This window comes from Hylobates moloch, unplaced genomic scaffold (genome assembly GCF_009828535.3).
Source record: "Hylobates moloch isolate HMO894 unplaced genomic scaffold, HMol_V3 SCAFFOLD_17, whole genome shotgun sequence".
Classification (NCBI taxonomy): Eukaryota; Metazoa; Chordata; class Mammalia; order Primates; family Hylobatidae; genus Hylobates; species Hylobates moloch.
In genome coordinates, this window is record NW_026652292.1 from 83,341,541 (window position 1) to 83,357,333 (window position 15,793).

Below are 15,793 nucleotides of genomic sequence, written 5' to 3' on the forward strand. Positions count from 1 at the left end.
CGGCGCCACTTCCGGGACACGGCGAGGGGCCGGGCCTGTCCTTCCCGAGCGCGGCACCACTTCCGGGACACACACGTGGTTCTCAGTGCTGGGGGCTGGAGCAGCCCCCGCGGGCCTGGCCAAGACTGAGTGCAGGAAGGGGCTGCCCCAGGCAGTGCCCTAGGAGGGACTTGGGGCCCTCACGGCTCTGGCAGCTGCCACCAGTGCTGCCCCCATTTTTTTTTCTTTTAATGCTTAAAGAATGCAGCCTTATTCATGTCCATTGGGGCAGCTCAAAACGTAGTTGATAAATCTATTCAAATTTATTTTCCTAGTAGAAGCCCTGAAGGGGTTGTTTGCTGTTGGTTGAAATGAAATCCACGTAACAAAGTGGACTGTTTCAAAGTGTACGATTCAGCGGCGGTTAAGTGCGTTCATGCAGCTGCGCAGCCGCCGCCACCTCTCTCTGGCTCCAGAGCGTTTGTGTCACTTCACAAGGAGACGCCATCCCAGTCCCCCGCGTGCTCCCCAGCCTCAGCAGCTGCAGTCGCGTTTTGTCTCTGCGGATTTGCCTGTCTGAAAGTTCCCTATAGACAGAAGCGTGCGCCTCAAGGCCTTTGTGTCCGGCTTCTCCCACTGGCATGCCGTCTTCAAGGCTTGTCCACGCCGCAGCCTGTGCCAGAGCCTCATTCCTCTTGAAGCTGAATCACGGTCCATGTGTGGCGGGACCACAGTTTGCGTGTCTGTGCTCTGCCGATGGCGCTGGGCGGCCTCCCCCATGGCTGCCGTGGCTTGTGCTGTGATGGACGCCGTGTGCAAGTCTTCGTTCTAGTCTGGGATGCACTGGACGTGGGGCGCTGGAGTCAGTCCAGCTTATGAGGATGCAGGTGCCCTGCGGACACAGTGCCTCCACGCTGGACACGGACACGGGCCGGCAGGTTCAGACGAGCTTTTGTCCCCGTGTGCTCGTTCTTGCTGCCGCACTGACTGACACAAAGTGCAGGACACGTCAAGGGAAGCGAAGGCAGCCTTTCCTCGGAGAGCTCCACTCCTGAGGACGCAGTCTGGGTGTCTGAGCCCAGAGGCCACTGGGAGAGGAGTGGGAGCTGCCAAAGCTGTCTTGGACCCTGAATGTCCTGAGGGGCCCCCAGTGATGTGAGCTGGGGACTCTCAGCCCAAGGATGCCGCGTGCGGCCGTGGCCTGAGGGGCTCCGCGAGGCACGCTGCGGCCCGGCCTTGTCTACCTCTGGCCTCTCAGCGACTTCCTGGCGTGGCACAGCCGGGGCTGGGGAGTCATTTGCTGTTGGGACCCGGCCTGTGAACAGCGCAGGGCCACTGAGCTCTGGGGCAGGTTTGGAATTCTCTCATCAGTCGGCCTGGTTGGACTGAGGCCAGAAATCAGGCGGCTGTGACATTTCCGACCCTTTTCCTTGCGCCCTCCGCACCCAGCTGCACCTGCTAGGCACTGACCACACCTGCCCTCAGCGCCTGCAAGGCACCTGCTGGTTCTGCAGCTGTCCCTCTCTGCATGCTGCGTCCCCCTCGGCTTCCTGTCTCAAACACCATCTTCTCAGAAACAGGCCACGCCCGACCGCCGCTGTAGCAGGATGATCCGAGCCGGGGGCTGAGGACGCGATGTCCCCTAGAAGGCGCCGGTAGCAGCAGACTCCAACTCTCCAACCCCAGGCGAGCTGCAGTGGGTGCCTGGTGGGGGCGGGATCAGAGCTGTCCTGGGCGGGAATCGATGGGAGAGGAGGGTGGGCTGTGGCTGGACTGCCCTGGACAGTGGCTGTGGCTGCCAGAGCCCAGGGGCAGGGAGGGGGTGTCCAGACCCACAGCCCGGCCTGCACAGGGGTCAGGGCTGGGGCATGGGCAGGGCCCTGCCTGCCTCCTTGGGACCTCAGGAGACGGCAGCCCACCCCACTCCAGGGAACCACAAGAAGCCACGCTGGGGTCTCTGGTCTGCAACCCGGGGCCTCTCCTGGGCGGTGTCCAGGGCACGGCAGACCCCCACCACTGGACTTTCCGCCCCGGCTCTGCCTGCCTCTTGCTTGCTCTGCAGAGCCCCCAGGGGCCCCTTTGCACCTTCAGCCTTGGCTCCAGCACTTTCTACCCAAGACCCCGGTCTCTCTGTGTCCCATCTGTCCCCTCACCCACAGCGGGCTGCACGGGAGCGTTCCTCGGCCCTGCCGTCTCTGGCCCCCGGTGGACGCTCTGACCTCCCAGACACAGGCCCCAAAGCCATCCCAGCCCCACAGCCACAAGCCCAGGGGACGCTTCCGTGACCTTCCCCTGTTCTAGGGAAGGAGTGGAGGGGTGGCAAGGGAAGTCCCACCCAGGCCTCACCCGGGGGCCGCGTCCAGGCAGGTCCCGCCCTGTGACCACTCCTGCCCCTGGGCTCTCTCGTGCTGGCGTGTCCAATGTGCGTGGCTCAGCCGACCAGGGCTGACCATCGGGCCCAGCACGGCAGCCACCCCTGGCCAAGCAGAGGTGGTCCCGCGTGTTCTGCCTGGTCAGTGGCAGACGCTTCCGGGAACCAGACACCCCGTGCCTGACCTGCACCTCTCTGTGTTGGTTTATTTTGCCACCTCAACGTCCAGCAGAAAATCTGAACGGTCAGGCTTTGCAGCCTTCATCAGCTGCTCTCGGCCACAGCAGAATGCAACTGACAGCTGCACCAGGGCGCACGGCCGCCTGGCCACACCCCAGGAGGGAGCATCCGGGGTTTCCTCTGTGGGTGGAAGGAGGAAGGGGGAACAAGGAAGGAAGGAAGGGGAAAGGAGGAAGGAGGAAGGGGGAAAGAGGCCACAGAGGAAACACGGAGGCCGGTTTTTAGCCTGTCCTCTCCCTTGCCTGACTTTTCTAACAAGCAGCAATCTCAGATTCAAAACCACGTTCTGCCCAGGCTGGCGGAAGGGCCGACTCGGCTCACAGAGAGAGACCCAGCCACACAGCCAGCTGAGAGCCGGAGGCCATCACTGGTTTAGCACCACAACTCCACTTGTCACCCAGCATGTCAGAGGAAGCAGTGGAGAGGATGCTGGGCAGGATTTGGGAGCCCCGGGTACTGAGCGCCTGGCTGGGCTCTGTCCTGACATCAGCTGGTCCAGGCACATGGGTTTGACTCCCTCACCTTGGGGACACCAATCTCAGGGCTCTGTGTACAGAGCCTGCCTGGCCAGGCCACAGTGGCCAGCTGCACGGGGGACAGCATTAGCCACCTGGCCAGGGGTGACTGAGCCTTCCCTCCTGGCCCAAAATACCTGGCAGACAGTGGGGCTGAGGGCAGGCTTGCTTCCTCCGTCACGGTGGTCTCTTCTCCGACCTGAAGACTCGTCCCTCTTCTGCCTTCCACCTTCCCCTCTTCCTTCCTCCTTCCACCCCCCTTCCCCATTCTCCCTTCTCTCTTCCTCCTTCCTCTTTCCCCCTTCCTCCTTCCTCCTTTCCCCTTCCTTCCTCTTTCCCCCTTCCTCCTTCCACCTTCCTCCTTCCTCTTTCTTTCACCTCCCGCCTTCTGTCTTCCACCACGTAAGGCTGCAGCAAGGGGGCCTCCCTCCATGCCCACATGTTGACAGCATCCTGCCAGGCCTGTGGAGCTGTGGGCCTCAGTCTCGGTCCTTATAAATCTCCCAGCCTGAGCTGGGAGAACACGTGGAACTAGCTGTGCCCCCACCTGTCATGGCTCACACTTGCTCCCGGCCCCAGGACCTGACCCCTTCCCTTGGGAGTGACACTTTAGGCCCAGAGAGCCTCTGTCACACCCCATAGGCCAATTTGGGAAAAAGGTGCCACTTTAACCTGTAACCTTGCTAATCTGGGAGAGGTCGTCCCTTCCTAGCCCCCAGAGAGACCCTGGGGTCCGCAGGGATCAGGGACCAACATTGAGTGTCAAGATCCTGAGAAGAAAGAGGCTCCAGAACTCAGCTCAGAGAGAAGCGGGCTCAGGGCAGAGGGCGCAGCCACGTCCACAGTCAGCACCAACCTGCAACTCCCAGGCAGCACCTGCAACTCCCAGGCATCCCAGGGGGCCCGAGGGCTGGAGCCTGCAGCCCCCAGGGGTCCTTGCTGGGCACCTGTGGGTGAGGGGAGCCCTTCACCCCTCCCACTCTTCCGAGGGGCTGGCACGGAAAGGAGCCCTGAGTGAGGCCTGGAGCTCTGGGGGCAGGGATGTGTCCCAAAAGGCTCAGCCCAGCCAGGGCAGCTGACTCGACTCCCCAGGCTTTCCATGGCTGGCAAGGTGCTGGGGTGGCCCAGATCGAGGCAACTCCCTCAATGCCTCCTCCATGGGGTCCTGGCTGGGGTGGCCCCCAAGCCCTCTCCACACCCCCCAGGTCCCCGTATGTTCTGCCCCAGGGCCCTTCCTGGCCCCACCTGGGAAGTCACCGCCTGGGACTGGGCTGCCCCGGGCTGCCCGCAGGTTAACTCTTTTCAGTAAATGCCCCGTTTCCTTTTTGGGGCTGACTGCTCAAACATTGTTGGTTTAGGGCCAGTGGTATGAGGCTCGGCTAAGGGCTCACCTCTCTGAGCCACACCAGCCTCACCATTAGCACAGGTTGGGAATCACACCTTCCAGATGTTTCTGCAGCACCTGTGGGGTCACAGGTACCACTTTGCCACTGTGTGCTGTGACCGTGGGGTGCACAGCCTGGAGCAGCCTTCCCCACGCTGGACTCAGGGCTCCTTTCTGTGCCTGCCCCAGGCCTCGGCCCACACTGTGCTCACCACCCAGCCAGCCACACCCCTGGGCCAGCCCTGCCTCTCCAGGATGCCCTGTCTCTCACCCTGTCCTCCTCGAAGGCCCCTGAAGCCCCTCCTTCCTGCCCTGAGGTGTTGAGGCTGGGAGGGCAGAGTCCCTCGAGCAGCTGCAGCCCACAGCCAGACCCCTTTCCTCCACAGCCTCTGGGTTTCTCCACCCCAAGCCCACTCCCCACCGGCACTCTTTTGTTGCCCTGGGTCCCTGGTGGATCAGGGTCCCCAGCTGAAGGAGGCCAGATCCACACCCCACACTCAGTGCAGAGTTGGAGCCCGAGGCTCCCCCTGAAGCCGGAGGGCCCTGGCCTGGCGGGTGGGCGGCCTGGGACCTGGCCTTGCCCAGCTCAGGAGGCTCCCTCCAGCCAGGGGTGAATGCCGCTGACCCGGCTACCTGGTGCTGCGGACTGCATGGTTGGGATCATGCTGGGCCGCAAGAGATCAGCTCAGAGCAGGCCCCATGTGTGCCCTGGGGCAGCATGAGATCTGGGCACCGTGTGACTGGGCATCGTGGATCCCAGGACCCCAGGGCAGGGCCTGGGGCACAAGCGTTCGCTCAGCTGCGGCAGTACCTCTGCTCTGCTCCCAGGGGCCCACTAGGCAGACCTCCCAGGCGCTGGCCTCCCCCAGCTGGATGCTGGACTTCTCTCACCCAGTGGAGGAAGGGAACGGGCTCAGGGAGCTTCCCAGGCGAGGACACCCTCCACTCAGCCCAGGTCCTGCCCCAGCTCTGCCGAACAGCGAGGGTCTACATCTTGCTTTGCTCACGCTTTTCACGTGTTGTTACTTTTGGAATAATATCAAAATCCAGCAGGAAAATGACAGCGTGGATGGTGTCGGCACTCAGACGGAATCATTCAGCGCATCAAACTATTAAGTTTGTGTTTGAAGGTTCTAGGTGGGTGCTGTGGGCCGGATCCACACATGTGGTGTGGCAGAGCCCTGCCCTCTTGCTGCGCCCTTGGGGGACACGGCCCCCTGGCCACACCCCATGCCAGGACTGAAGGCCAACTCCAGGAAACCCTGATAGTGCTTCCGGGACCTTTTCCTGGCCCAGGGCAAGGAGGATGCCTGGCACCCAGGACGGCTATGGGCAGATGGGACCCAGAAGATCAGAGCAGGGTGGGAGTGGAGGCCTTGGCAGGTGCTTCCAGAGAGACTAGAGCTGGAGGTTGCAGCAGGGCAGCTGCCTCCTTTCCCTGCTGTCTGGAGTGACCTGCAGGGTCTCAAACCCAGCGCCACATGGTCCTCACACAGTCCTGCTTTGTGCTCCTGGGGTCCCTGGCCTCACTGGGGCTGCTGTCTGGGGATGGAGCATCTGAAGAGCAGAGGGCTGGCTGAGCAGAGGGTACCATTCATGTCCAACCGGCTGGCACAGGCCCCACAGCCAGGACTCAGCCCAGCCAAGCACTCATGCTTCTCCAAGCTGACCTCCTGGAGGAGCCCTCGCTGGAGCTCCATCCTGCTCCTCCCGACTTGGTCCACACCCCACCTCCTCCTCATCCCAACATCCACCTGGACAGGGTGGCCTCCAGCTCTTCCCCGGCCTGCAAAATGTTTTCCCTGCCTGGACTTCAACCTAGACTGCAAACTGCTGGCCCCTTTCTCGCTCAGCTCCTGCCCATTTCCAGCCGGCTGGAGGTCTGGGGGCTTCTCCAGGGCTCAGGGCCTCCTCTGGGCACTCCAAGGGCCAACTGCACCTGTCCTGGCGTGGCCAAGTGGCCCATGGCGGTTGGCTAGGCAGAGGCCATTTGCTGCGTCACATCCCTCTGCCACTGGAACGGAGCCTGGGTGGCTCCTGGCCAGCAGCCTGTGACTCCCATCCCAGCTGGGCAGCCCTGGCCTGGCTCACACACCCTGAGCGGGCACCGCCCTCAAGCCCTCCAGCAGATGCCCACTTTCCCTTCCCCAGGGCACCTCTCACTCTGACCTGGGGCTGTCACCAACCTTGTCTGTTTCCCCCAAGTTGTGGTTGGGCCCCCTCACCCCCAGGTTAGGGCCTAAAGAAGTGTGAGAGCTGAGAAGCGTCACTGCATGTGTGGCTGGATGTAACAAGTAACAACAGGGACAGGCAGACACAGAGACGTACACAGAGAGACAGAGGCAGAAAGACACAAAGACAGAGAGATACAGCGACAGAAAGAAGAGAGAGACAGAAAGATAGAAACAGAGAGACAGGCAGAAAAACACAGTGACAGAGAGATACAGTGACAGAGAAGAGACAGAGACAGAGAGAAAGAGACAGAGATAGAAAGAGGCAAAAAGACACAGAGACAGATACAGTGACAGAGAAAGAAAGAGACAGAGAGACAGGCAGAAAGACACAGTGACAGAGAGATACAGCAACAGAGAAAGAGACAGAGAGAGGCAGAGGAAGACAGGGCAGAACGTGAGGGCTGGCAGAGGGTCTCTGTCCTCTGTGCTTGGAGCTCAGCCTGGCCTGGGTTGTAGAATGGGGAGGGGTCAGCCTAGGAGTCCCGTGCTTCTGCTCGGAAGAGCGGGCACCTCCCTGCATTCCTGTGCAGACTGTCCCAAAGGCACTGGCATCTCCCTTGCATGCAGCTTGTGGAGGTGGCAGGGTCAGTCGTGAGCCTGGCTCTGGGCTCAGGGGGTCACCCCTGGGGTCCTCGCTGGGGTTACTGTCAGGGTTAGCTGTTGGGTTATCCACCCAGTTAGGGATGGAGAGAGAAAGTGCCAGGGCTGAGAAGTGACCTCTTTCCTGGACCCAAACATCTCACCCTTGCTGTCCCCTCCCAGGTCCTGAGGAGACTAGAGGGGCAGACTGAGCAGACCAGGCTGGGGCTCAGGCCGGGCCCCCAGGCATCGGGAAGCAGAGAGTCCACTCCATAGCATACCCAGCTGGAGGTGCGTGAGGACTGAGGCCTCCCACGAGGGGAGGTGAAGATGACCTGAGGGGCCACCAGGGACCCAGGGGTGGCTGGCAAGAAGGGGTCTGGGGATGTGTCCTGCCTCCTGTCCCTGGGCCCAACCTTCTGAGCCCACTTGGCTTAGATCCCGGGAGAGAGGAAGGGACGGTGCTGGGGGTGCCCATGGCTTCCAGCCAGGGAGGCTGAAAAGACTCCAATCCTAGGGCATGGGTCCCCCTCTGGGAGGTTGCCTGTGAACCCCCAGGCCCACGGGACCGTCGTGGCTGCCTCGGGGAGCCCCGTGGGCTCGGCCTTGGTGCCTTCACCCTTCCCTCTCCCCAAGGGCTCCCTTCCTCTGCGAAGGGTCCCCTGCCAGGTTAGCAGAGGAGTGGGGACAGGCGCAGAAGCGCTGGGGCCAAGGAGCGGGGGTCCAGGCTTCTGAGTCCTCCTGAGCTCAGGATAAACACGGGGCACCGGAGGGGATGGGGCTGAGGGGGGGGAGGGGCCGCATCCTCCCTGCGCCAGCGGAGTCCCCGGGACTCAGCTGGGAGGGGACAGTGACAAGTTAATGCGGCGGCCACTGGCAGCGGCCCCCCTCCCCACTCCCCACCCCGCCAGGAGCACAGGGCAGCTCTAGGGTCCCGGTGCGCCCCATCCCTCCCGTCGCCTGGCTCCCGACACTGCACAGCACCAACCGCAGGGCCGACCTTGCGGCGACCCCGCTCTCCCGCAGTGCCGCGTCCGCTGCAGAGGAAATCCCGGGGGCCAGGGGAGGGAGCGGTGGGGTCTCTGGCCTTCGTCCCGCTAAAGGAAACAGCGACTCCGTTACACTGAAAGTGAGCCCGGGCCGGCCTGCGGGTCTCCGGCGGTGAGGGGCTTGGGTGGGTTTTCGGGGGTCTGGGGGCCCCCTTCTCCCGCTCTGCGATGGGGGGAGGTCGGGGCAGAGGGGTCGGGGCGGCAGGCGGCACTCAGGGGCACGGTCACCGGAGAATGGGGGGGCAGCGACTCCCCCTAACCCCTGACCCCTCCACCCGGGAGGCAGCGACTTCTCTGCCCCAGGGTTTCGCACCCACCGGCCCCCCGCGGACCCTGTAGGGAGCAGGCCCGCACCGTCGGGCTGGGGGCGGGGGGGCAGGGCCGGGGGCGTCCAGATCAGGAGCGGGCGGGGGTCGCAGGCGCCGGCCGGGGAAGGTCTAGCCCGGGCCGGGATGGAGGGAGGCGGGGGCGCTTCACTCGGGTCCACCCCCGCCCCCGCCCCCGCCCGGCGCCCGCGGCCCCGCCCCTCGGCGTTCCCCTCCCCCTGCTCGTCACGCTCGGACGCGGGCGGGGGGCGGGGAGCGCTTCCGAGTGACGCGCCCTCCTCGCGGTGCCCTTCAGCCGCCGCCGCAGCTCACCGGGCGCCACATGGACCCAGCCGGCCCGAGCGCGCCCCGCCGCTGACCGCCCGCGCCCCGGGAAGGTAACCGCGCCCCGAGCGCAGCGCGCGCCCGGCCTCCGCTCCCCGGGTCTCCCTTCCCGGCCCGGGCTTCTCCCCGCTTGTGCCCCCGGCCCCGGCTTCTCTTCCCCGGCCCCGGCTTCTCCTCCCCGGCCCCGGCTTCTCCCCGCTTCTTCCTCCCCGGCCCCGGCTTCTCCCCGCTTCTCCCCCCGGCCCCGGCTCCTCCTCCCCGGCCCCGGCTTCTCCCCGCTTCTCCCGCCGGCCCCGGCTTCTCCTCCCCGGCCCCGGCTTCTCCCCGCTTCTCCCGCCGGCCCCGGTTTCTCCTTCCCGGCCCCCCTTCTCCCCGCGGCCCCGGCTTCGCCCAGCTTCTCCCCCCGGCCTCCGCTCCCCGGGTCTCTCCTCCCCGGCCCCGGCTTCTCCCCCCGGCTCCGGCCTCTTTCTCCCCCCGGCCCCCGTTTCTCCCCCCGACCCCGGCTTCTCCCCGCAGCCCTCGCTGCTCTCCCGGGCTCGGCGCGCGCGGGGTCCGGAGCGGGCGCTGTCCACTGCCGCGGTGCTGAAGCGGCCCCCGCGGTCCCGGCCCGCGCCCGGCCTCCTCCTCGCTTCTTCCTGTCTCGAGGCTCCCCCTCTCCTCCCTCGCCCTCTTTCTTTCCTCTCCTGGCGCGCTCTCGCCTGAGGGCCGCTCGCCGCCCGCAAAGCCGAGGGGTGCGGGTGCGGCGGGGCTGGAGCCCTGCGGGTTTGCGGGGCCCGGCCGTGCCCTCCTTCCCCGCGCCGCGGGAGCCAGGGGAGAAGTTTGGAGGAGAATCGGCGCTGCGGCAAAGGCTCCGAGGGGCGCTCCCCGCCCGCCGCCCTCCGAGTCCCCGCGCGAGTCTCCTTCCTCTGCGGAGGGCGAGGGCTGAACGGTCAAACAGTGTCTCTCCAGGGACCTGGGTTTCCTTGATAGAAGAGACCTCGCAAAAGCGGGGGGCGCACTGCGGCTGCTGTGATTTCAGAAAGCGGCTTCCCAAGAGGGGACCAGAGCGCCCCACCCCACCCCATGCACATCCCCGGGGCGGGGGTGCTTGTCCCTGTCCCCACGTGTTCCCTGAAGGCTGAGCCCCCTGAAGTTTCTCCCCAACCCTGATCTCTTCTACGTGGGCCATGTGGGGGGCACACCGACTGCAGTGCCGTCAGGGATAGGGTCACCGAAGCCTCCCTGGTCAGAAGCCACAGGAGCCCGCCCTGAAGGGCACCGGCTCAAAGGCCCACCCCCAACCCTTCTCCACGTCCCTGGGCTCGGGACCACCACGGAGGCGCCGCTCCAGACACTGAGCTGCAGAGCGGAGCAGTCACCTTCAAACGCCCCCTGGGCCCCGCCCCTGCTTCCGCAGCCTGGCGCCAGGCGCCTCTGAGCGATGCCCCCTAAGCTGTCAGCAGCCCTCCCTGCAGCGGCTTCAGACACCCAAGAGCTGGGGAGACCACTTTCAGGTCCTCTGGGGTCCTGGTTTGGGTGTGGGGACAGAAGCCCCTCACGAAGGACTTCCCAGGCAGCCGCTCCTGGTGGGGGAGGGTCCAGCCCACAAGGTATTGCGGGTAAGGAATGATGGTCTCTGGGGAAGACCAGGCAGGGGCCTGCTCAGGGTGACCTGTGACCACTTCACTCTCCCCCAGGAAGAACACTCACTCCTGGCCACACTTGCATGTGAGTTCTGACCCTTGGAGGAGCCGCTGTGGAATCAGAGCAATCGCCATGGAGTTCGTGATGAAGCAGGCCCTAGGAGGTAGGAAGCGGGAGGTGGGATGGGGAGGGGCTGAGGCGCCGGGGCCGCTGGGACAGGCAGACATGGAGAGACCACAGCAGCTGCTCCTCATCTGGCCCACCGCAGCAGCGCCCCTGCAGCCACACAGCCACCCACGCAGCCCTCCACAGGAGCCTGGGGCAGAGGAGCAAGGACCGTGCCCAGCAGCGCCCCCAGCCCAGCCCTTTTCGAGTCCCCGAGCCAGAACTGGTGTCCCTGGCGGGACAGGGGCTGCCCTGTAAGCTCACTCTGCCCTGCTGCTGTGGTCGGGGCAGAGCCCATGGACCACGCTGATGCACGTCCCGGGGGAGGGTGGACACCCTGGCGTAGGCTTTGCAGAGCCAATTTTAACTGGCCGGGCTGGGCAGTCCCCAAGGGGGCTTCCTTCCAGATGAGGAGAGCCGAGCGGTGGGAGAGCAGATGCAGGTGGTGGCCTGAGGGACAGGCGTGGGGACAGAGCTGGCCTGTGCATCTGGCGAGGACCCTGTGGGTTTCACTTGGGTGAGGCAGCGCCATCCTCAGGGAACCAGGGCTTGCTGGTTACAGGAGCAAAGGAAAAGACCCGAAACGGCTTGTGTGTCTCCATCGCCTCCCAAGAGGGATGTGCAGCCTTTTTTGTGTGTCCTGGGGTGGGGGCAGGCCCCTTCCAACCTGCTGTCTGCTGTTTGAAAGGAACCTCGTCCCCACTTGCCCAAGGCTGTCATTGTGGCCAGAGACCATGCCAAGGGTAGTGGCTGGGTTCCTAGACCAGCAGGTGGGCAGGGCCTGGGCCATGCTGGTACAGACGTGTCCCGGCAGAGCTGATGGGTCAACTCAGGCCTCGGGGCTGTCCTGGCGAGTCTGTTTTGCTCAGAGCCGTCCATCCTGTGTTCCCCCAGCTACTTGGTGCAGCACCAGTGCCCAGAACTCCTGTGAGGGGAACCTGTGGCCGGTGCCCGATTCTACCACTAGAGATGTCTTGCTTGGGTGGCCTTCACAGGGGAGCATCCTGACCTGATGCCGTTCACACCTTGGTGTGAGTCAGGTCTCCTGGGAGCATTTCTGCAGTGGGGGAGTCAGCTGGATTCGAGGGGCTAGGGACAAGGGTGGACAGAGGGCAGGCGCCGCTTCCCCCAGGAAAGGAGCTGCCTGCCTGCCTGGCTGTCTCCCAGAGGGTGGCTGTGCTTCCACTCAACACAAATTAAATGAAAAGTTGTTGAGCCTGGCCTGGGGCCACATCCCTGAGATTTTGTGGTCAAGGGTAAGCTGCAGGTTGAGTCTAATTATAATGATTGCGTCACCGGGCCGTGATTCAGGGACAAGCCTGCGTCTGCGCTAGGAGGGACGCACGTTCCACCCAGGGAGTCCCAGGCTGTTAGATAATTAATTAGGTGGCTAATTCAGGCCCTAAGGTGGGCTTGTAAGAAACTGAAATATCTTATTTGGCTGTCTACACGACTGAAATTAGCTGGGTAATTACCAGCCCGAATTCCCTTTTTGTTTCATGGCAGCCCAAAGTTTCTCCAGCAGCAGCAACGGGGCAGGCGTCGCTCAGCGTGGTGGAGCTGAGCGGGGACAGCCGGCGGACCCCGGGGGGCTCCACGCTGAGTGCTGCTGCCCAGAGCACCCCACACTGGCTTTGCAGAGCACGTGAGGCTCGGAGCCAGCGCTGCTGAGGGCAGGAGATGGTGGGGGGCTTCCAGGCGAGACCTTGTTTTCTGCCTCTGCGCCTCTGTCCCTCGCCCGGCAAGCCTCATTGTTGCTGTCTCAGGATGCGTGTGAGTGAGACAGAGCAAGACAGAGATGGGAAATGGGGGAACCTCCAGACAGCACGACAGAGCTTGGCAGAGACCCCAAGAGAAGTATTGAGAAACAGACCAAGCCCCGGACACAAAGAAGCTGGCAGGCGAGGGAGCAGGAGGCACCCGGGAAGCCATTCAGACAGAGGCGAACCCAGAAACAGGGTCGGGGAGGGGAGCTGGAGAAAGAAAATGACAGCCCAGAAACAGAGACAGAGAAAAAGACACGAATGTGTTATTCAGCACGCACAGGGACAGACAGGTGAAAATAGAGACGGCATGTCAGAGACAGAGGCAGAGGGGGAGACACAGCAGAGGCGGAGACAGAGAAAGAGGGAGAGACGGAGACAGAGACAGAGGGGGAGACAGAGACACAGGGAGACAGAGAGAGACAGGGAGAGATGAGAGCAGAGGGAGAGACAGAGGGATACAGAGAGAGACAGACAAAGGAAGAGGGCAGAGAGAGGCAGAGGGAGAGGTGGAGGCAGAAGGAGAGACAGACAGAGACAGAGTTAGAGAGATAGAGATGGAGACAGAGACAGAGATGGGGAGAGACGGAGAATCAGAGACAGAGGGAGAGACAGTGGGGAGAGGGAGAGACAGAGACAGAGGGAGAGACAGTGGGGAGAAAAATGCATTAGAAATGAACTGCTAAGAGAAGTCAGGGTCAGGAGCACAGGCAGCATGGCACATGCACACGTGCACGCCCGTCAGAGGGTGCAGCAGAGAGGAGGATGAGGTGAAGAACTGCCGGGGACTCTGGGCAGGGGGACGGGCCTGGTTAAATCAAGGCCACTCGAGGGTTGTCCACGGCAGGCTGGGCCGCAGGTGTGAGTCTTGCTGAGGAGTGAGTGGCCCAGGGCCTGCTCATCTGACCCAACTCTGGGTCTCAAGGAGGGGCCCCTGTTGGGGCCACCGAGGGAAGGAAGCATGGTGGCTCGGGGTGACCACTCGTGTGGGAGCGGGAGGCTCCTCTGCAGCAAAAGTGGCCTTGAACTGGGGCCGGCCCTCCCGCCACAACACGTGGGTCCGGATCCAGGGTTCTCAAGGGAGTGATTTAAAGAAACTGGTTTCCTCAGGCCAGAAAGTTGCAAACATGGCCTGGGAGCTCTGTGGACGGCGTGAAGGAACGTGGCACGTGTGGGTGCCGTGATCACTACAGACCCTTATGGGGCTAAATTTGGCAGAAGCGGGCAGTCACTCGCTGTCCTGTCCTTCCGCCTTGATGTGACACACACCCTGTTTAAACGCGCTCAGGTCCCCAGGAGTGTGCGGGGCAGGCGGGCAGGGGCTTCAGGTGGGAGACAGCTTGGAGGATGCATGCGCAGAGAGGCCGGGGTGCAGAGTGGGAGGCAGCCGGGCACACTCAGGAGAGCCTCTGACAGCCCCAGCGACGGAGCCCAAGGCAGGACTCACCCATGCTGGGCTCTGCCACGTGTGGGGAGGTCCAGTGACTCTGGTGGTTCAGTCACGATGGACAGTGTCTGGCAGTGAATGCCCCTCACCCAGCCAGGCCCAACTCGGGGCGGGGGCAGCCTGGCCTGGGCTCGGTGGAGAAGCTGTCCTTGTCCCCAGAGAGTGGCACGGTGTGGGGTTCTGTGTCCAGTCCTACACGGGGAGGGAAGGAGGTAAACGTCTAGGGAGAACGCACCGCAGGGGTGCGGTCCTGGGTTTGGCGTGAGGAGGATTGTGGTCACCGAGACCGGGGTGGACGAGAAGTGTCTCATGGACGGCCCAGGCAGGAAGTGCAGGGTTCTACCCTGTGGGAGAACCTCGAGGACCATCCACGGTCGGAGAGCCCCTCTGCACTCCCGTGGGGCTGGGCTGTGAGTTCTTGGCAGGAACAACCCAAGGGGCTTGCAGGGGCCACCGGTGTCCACCTTGGGGGTTCACATGAGGCTGGTGAGGGGCATCCATCTTGGGAGTTCAGGTGAGGCTGGTGAGGGGCGTCCACCTTGGGGGTTCATGTGAGACTGGTGAGGGGCGCAGTTGGGAAAGAATCTCCCTCTGTGAGCAGACACCACCAGAGCCAGGAGTCCAGGCCATGGATACCCTCAGCCACACTGCAGCCAACACCAGCATCTTCCCCAGCCCTCCATGGGGATGGAGGGGGCACCTCCTTCCTCCTTCCCGGCACCAAGTGGGGCTCAGCACTCACCATCTGGGACCTCAGGCAGGGCCATGGAGGCAGCTGGGATCTGGGCAGTCCTGCCCTGATTCCCAGTGTCCACCCCGAGACTTACACCATGGGCAAGATTGGGTGTCCATCCTGTCCCAGACAGAGGTCCCTCTGGCTCTCCTGCCTCTCTCTTCTTGCCCAGTTTGGAGCTCAGCCTTCTCTGTTTATTGGGGACCCCACAGGCTGCCGGTGGTTGAGGCAATGGGGGATTCTGCCAGTTCCTGCCCCACTGGGCCACTGACCAGGCTCTCTGACTGGGAGGATGGTGGAGCTTCAGGCTGGGCTGAGCTGGACCTGGGAGGACGGTGGAGCTGCAGGCTGGGCTGAGCTGGACCTGAGAGGATGGTGGAGCTGCAGGCTGGGCTGAGCTGGACCTGGGAGGACGGTGGAGCTGCAGGCTGGGCTGAGCTGGACCTGAGAGGACGGTGGAGCTGCAGGCTGGGCTGAGCTGGACCTGGGAGGACGGTGGAGCTGCAGGCTGGGCTGAGCTGGACCTGGGAGGATGGTGGAGCTGCAGGCTGGGCTGAGCTGGACCTGGGAGGATGGTGGAGCTGCAGGCTGGGCTGAGCTGCAGGGACAGCAGCAGATCTGGAGGTGAAGCTCTTGAATTCCACGTGGGGAAGATGCTTTTGGCTGCAAGTAACAATCAGAGGGAGAGAAGATTGAATTGGGGTGATGATGTGTCAGGAGGTGGCCCAGCTGCTCAGCAATGCCACTGGGGACCTGGCGCCATCAGGTGCCACCTTCATCCTCAGTGGATCTTTCATGCTCAGCTGCTCCTCACAATCTCAAAGTGGCTGCTGCTGCTCCAGCATTGCATCCATAGTCAGAGAAGGAAAAAGAGAGGAGCTAAGGGGCAACCCCTTCATCTGTTTAGTGGTGGTCTCTATGGACTCTCGCGGAGGGTTTGCATTTACTTGCCACAGGTAGAAGAGGAAGGTGGGGGCCAAGGTGGGTCCATCCTCCTCCAAACAAGGGCCGGGTGTTGGGCAGGCCTCCCACAGTGCCTGACTCACACCCAACTTGGGGAG

At 63.5% G+C, this 15,793-nt stretch overlaps 1 protein-coding gene across 1 annotated transcript in view; it reads left to right on the forward strand.

The window, feature by feature from the left end:
- Positions 1–8,905: 8,905 nt before the first annotated feature.
- Positions 8,906–15,793, forward strand: part of CPLX1 (complexin 1) — a 40,548-nt gene continuing 33,660 nt past the window's right edge. The window contains exons 1-2 of the mRNA XM_032135292.3: positions 8,906–9,054; positions 10,678–10,787. Of these exons, the coding sequence (XP_031991183.1) occupies positions 10,757–10,787 (31 nt within the window). The 5' untranslated portion in view covers positions 8,906–9,054; positions 10,678–10,756. The remainder of the gene's footprint in view (positions 9,055–10,677; positions 10,788–15,793) is intronic.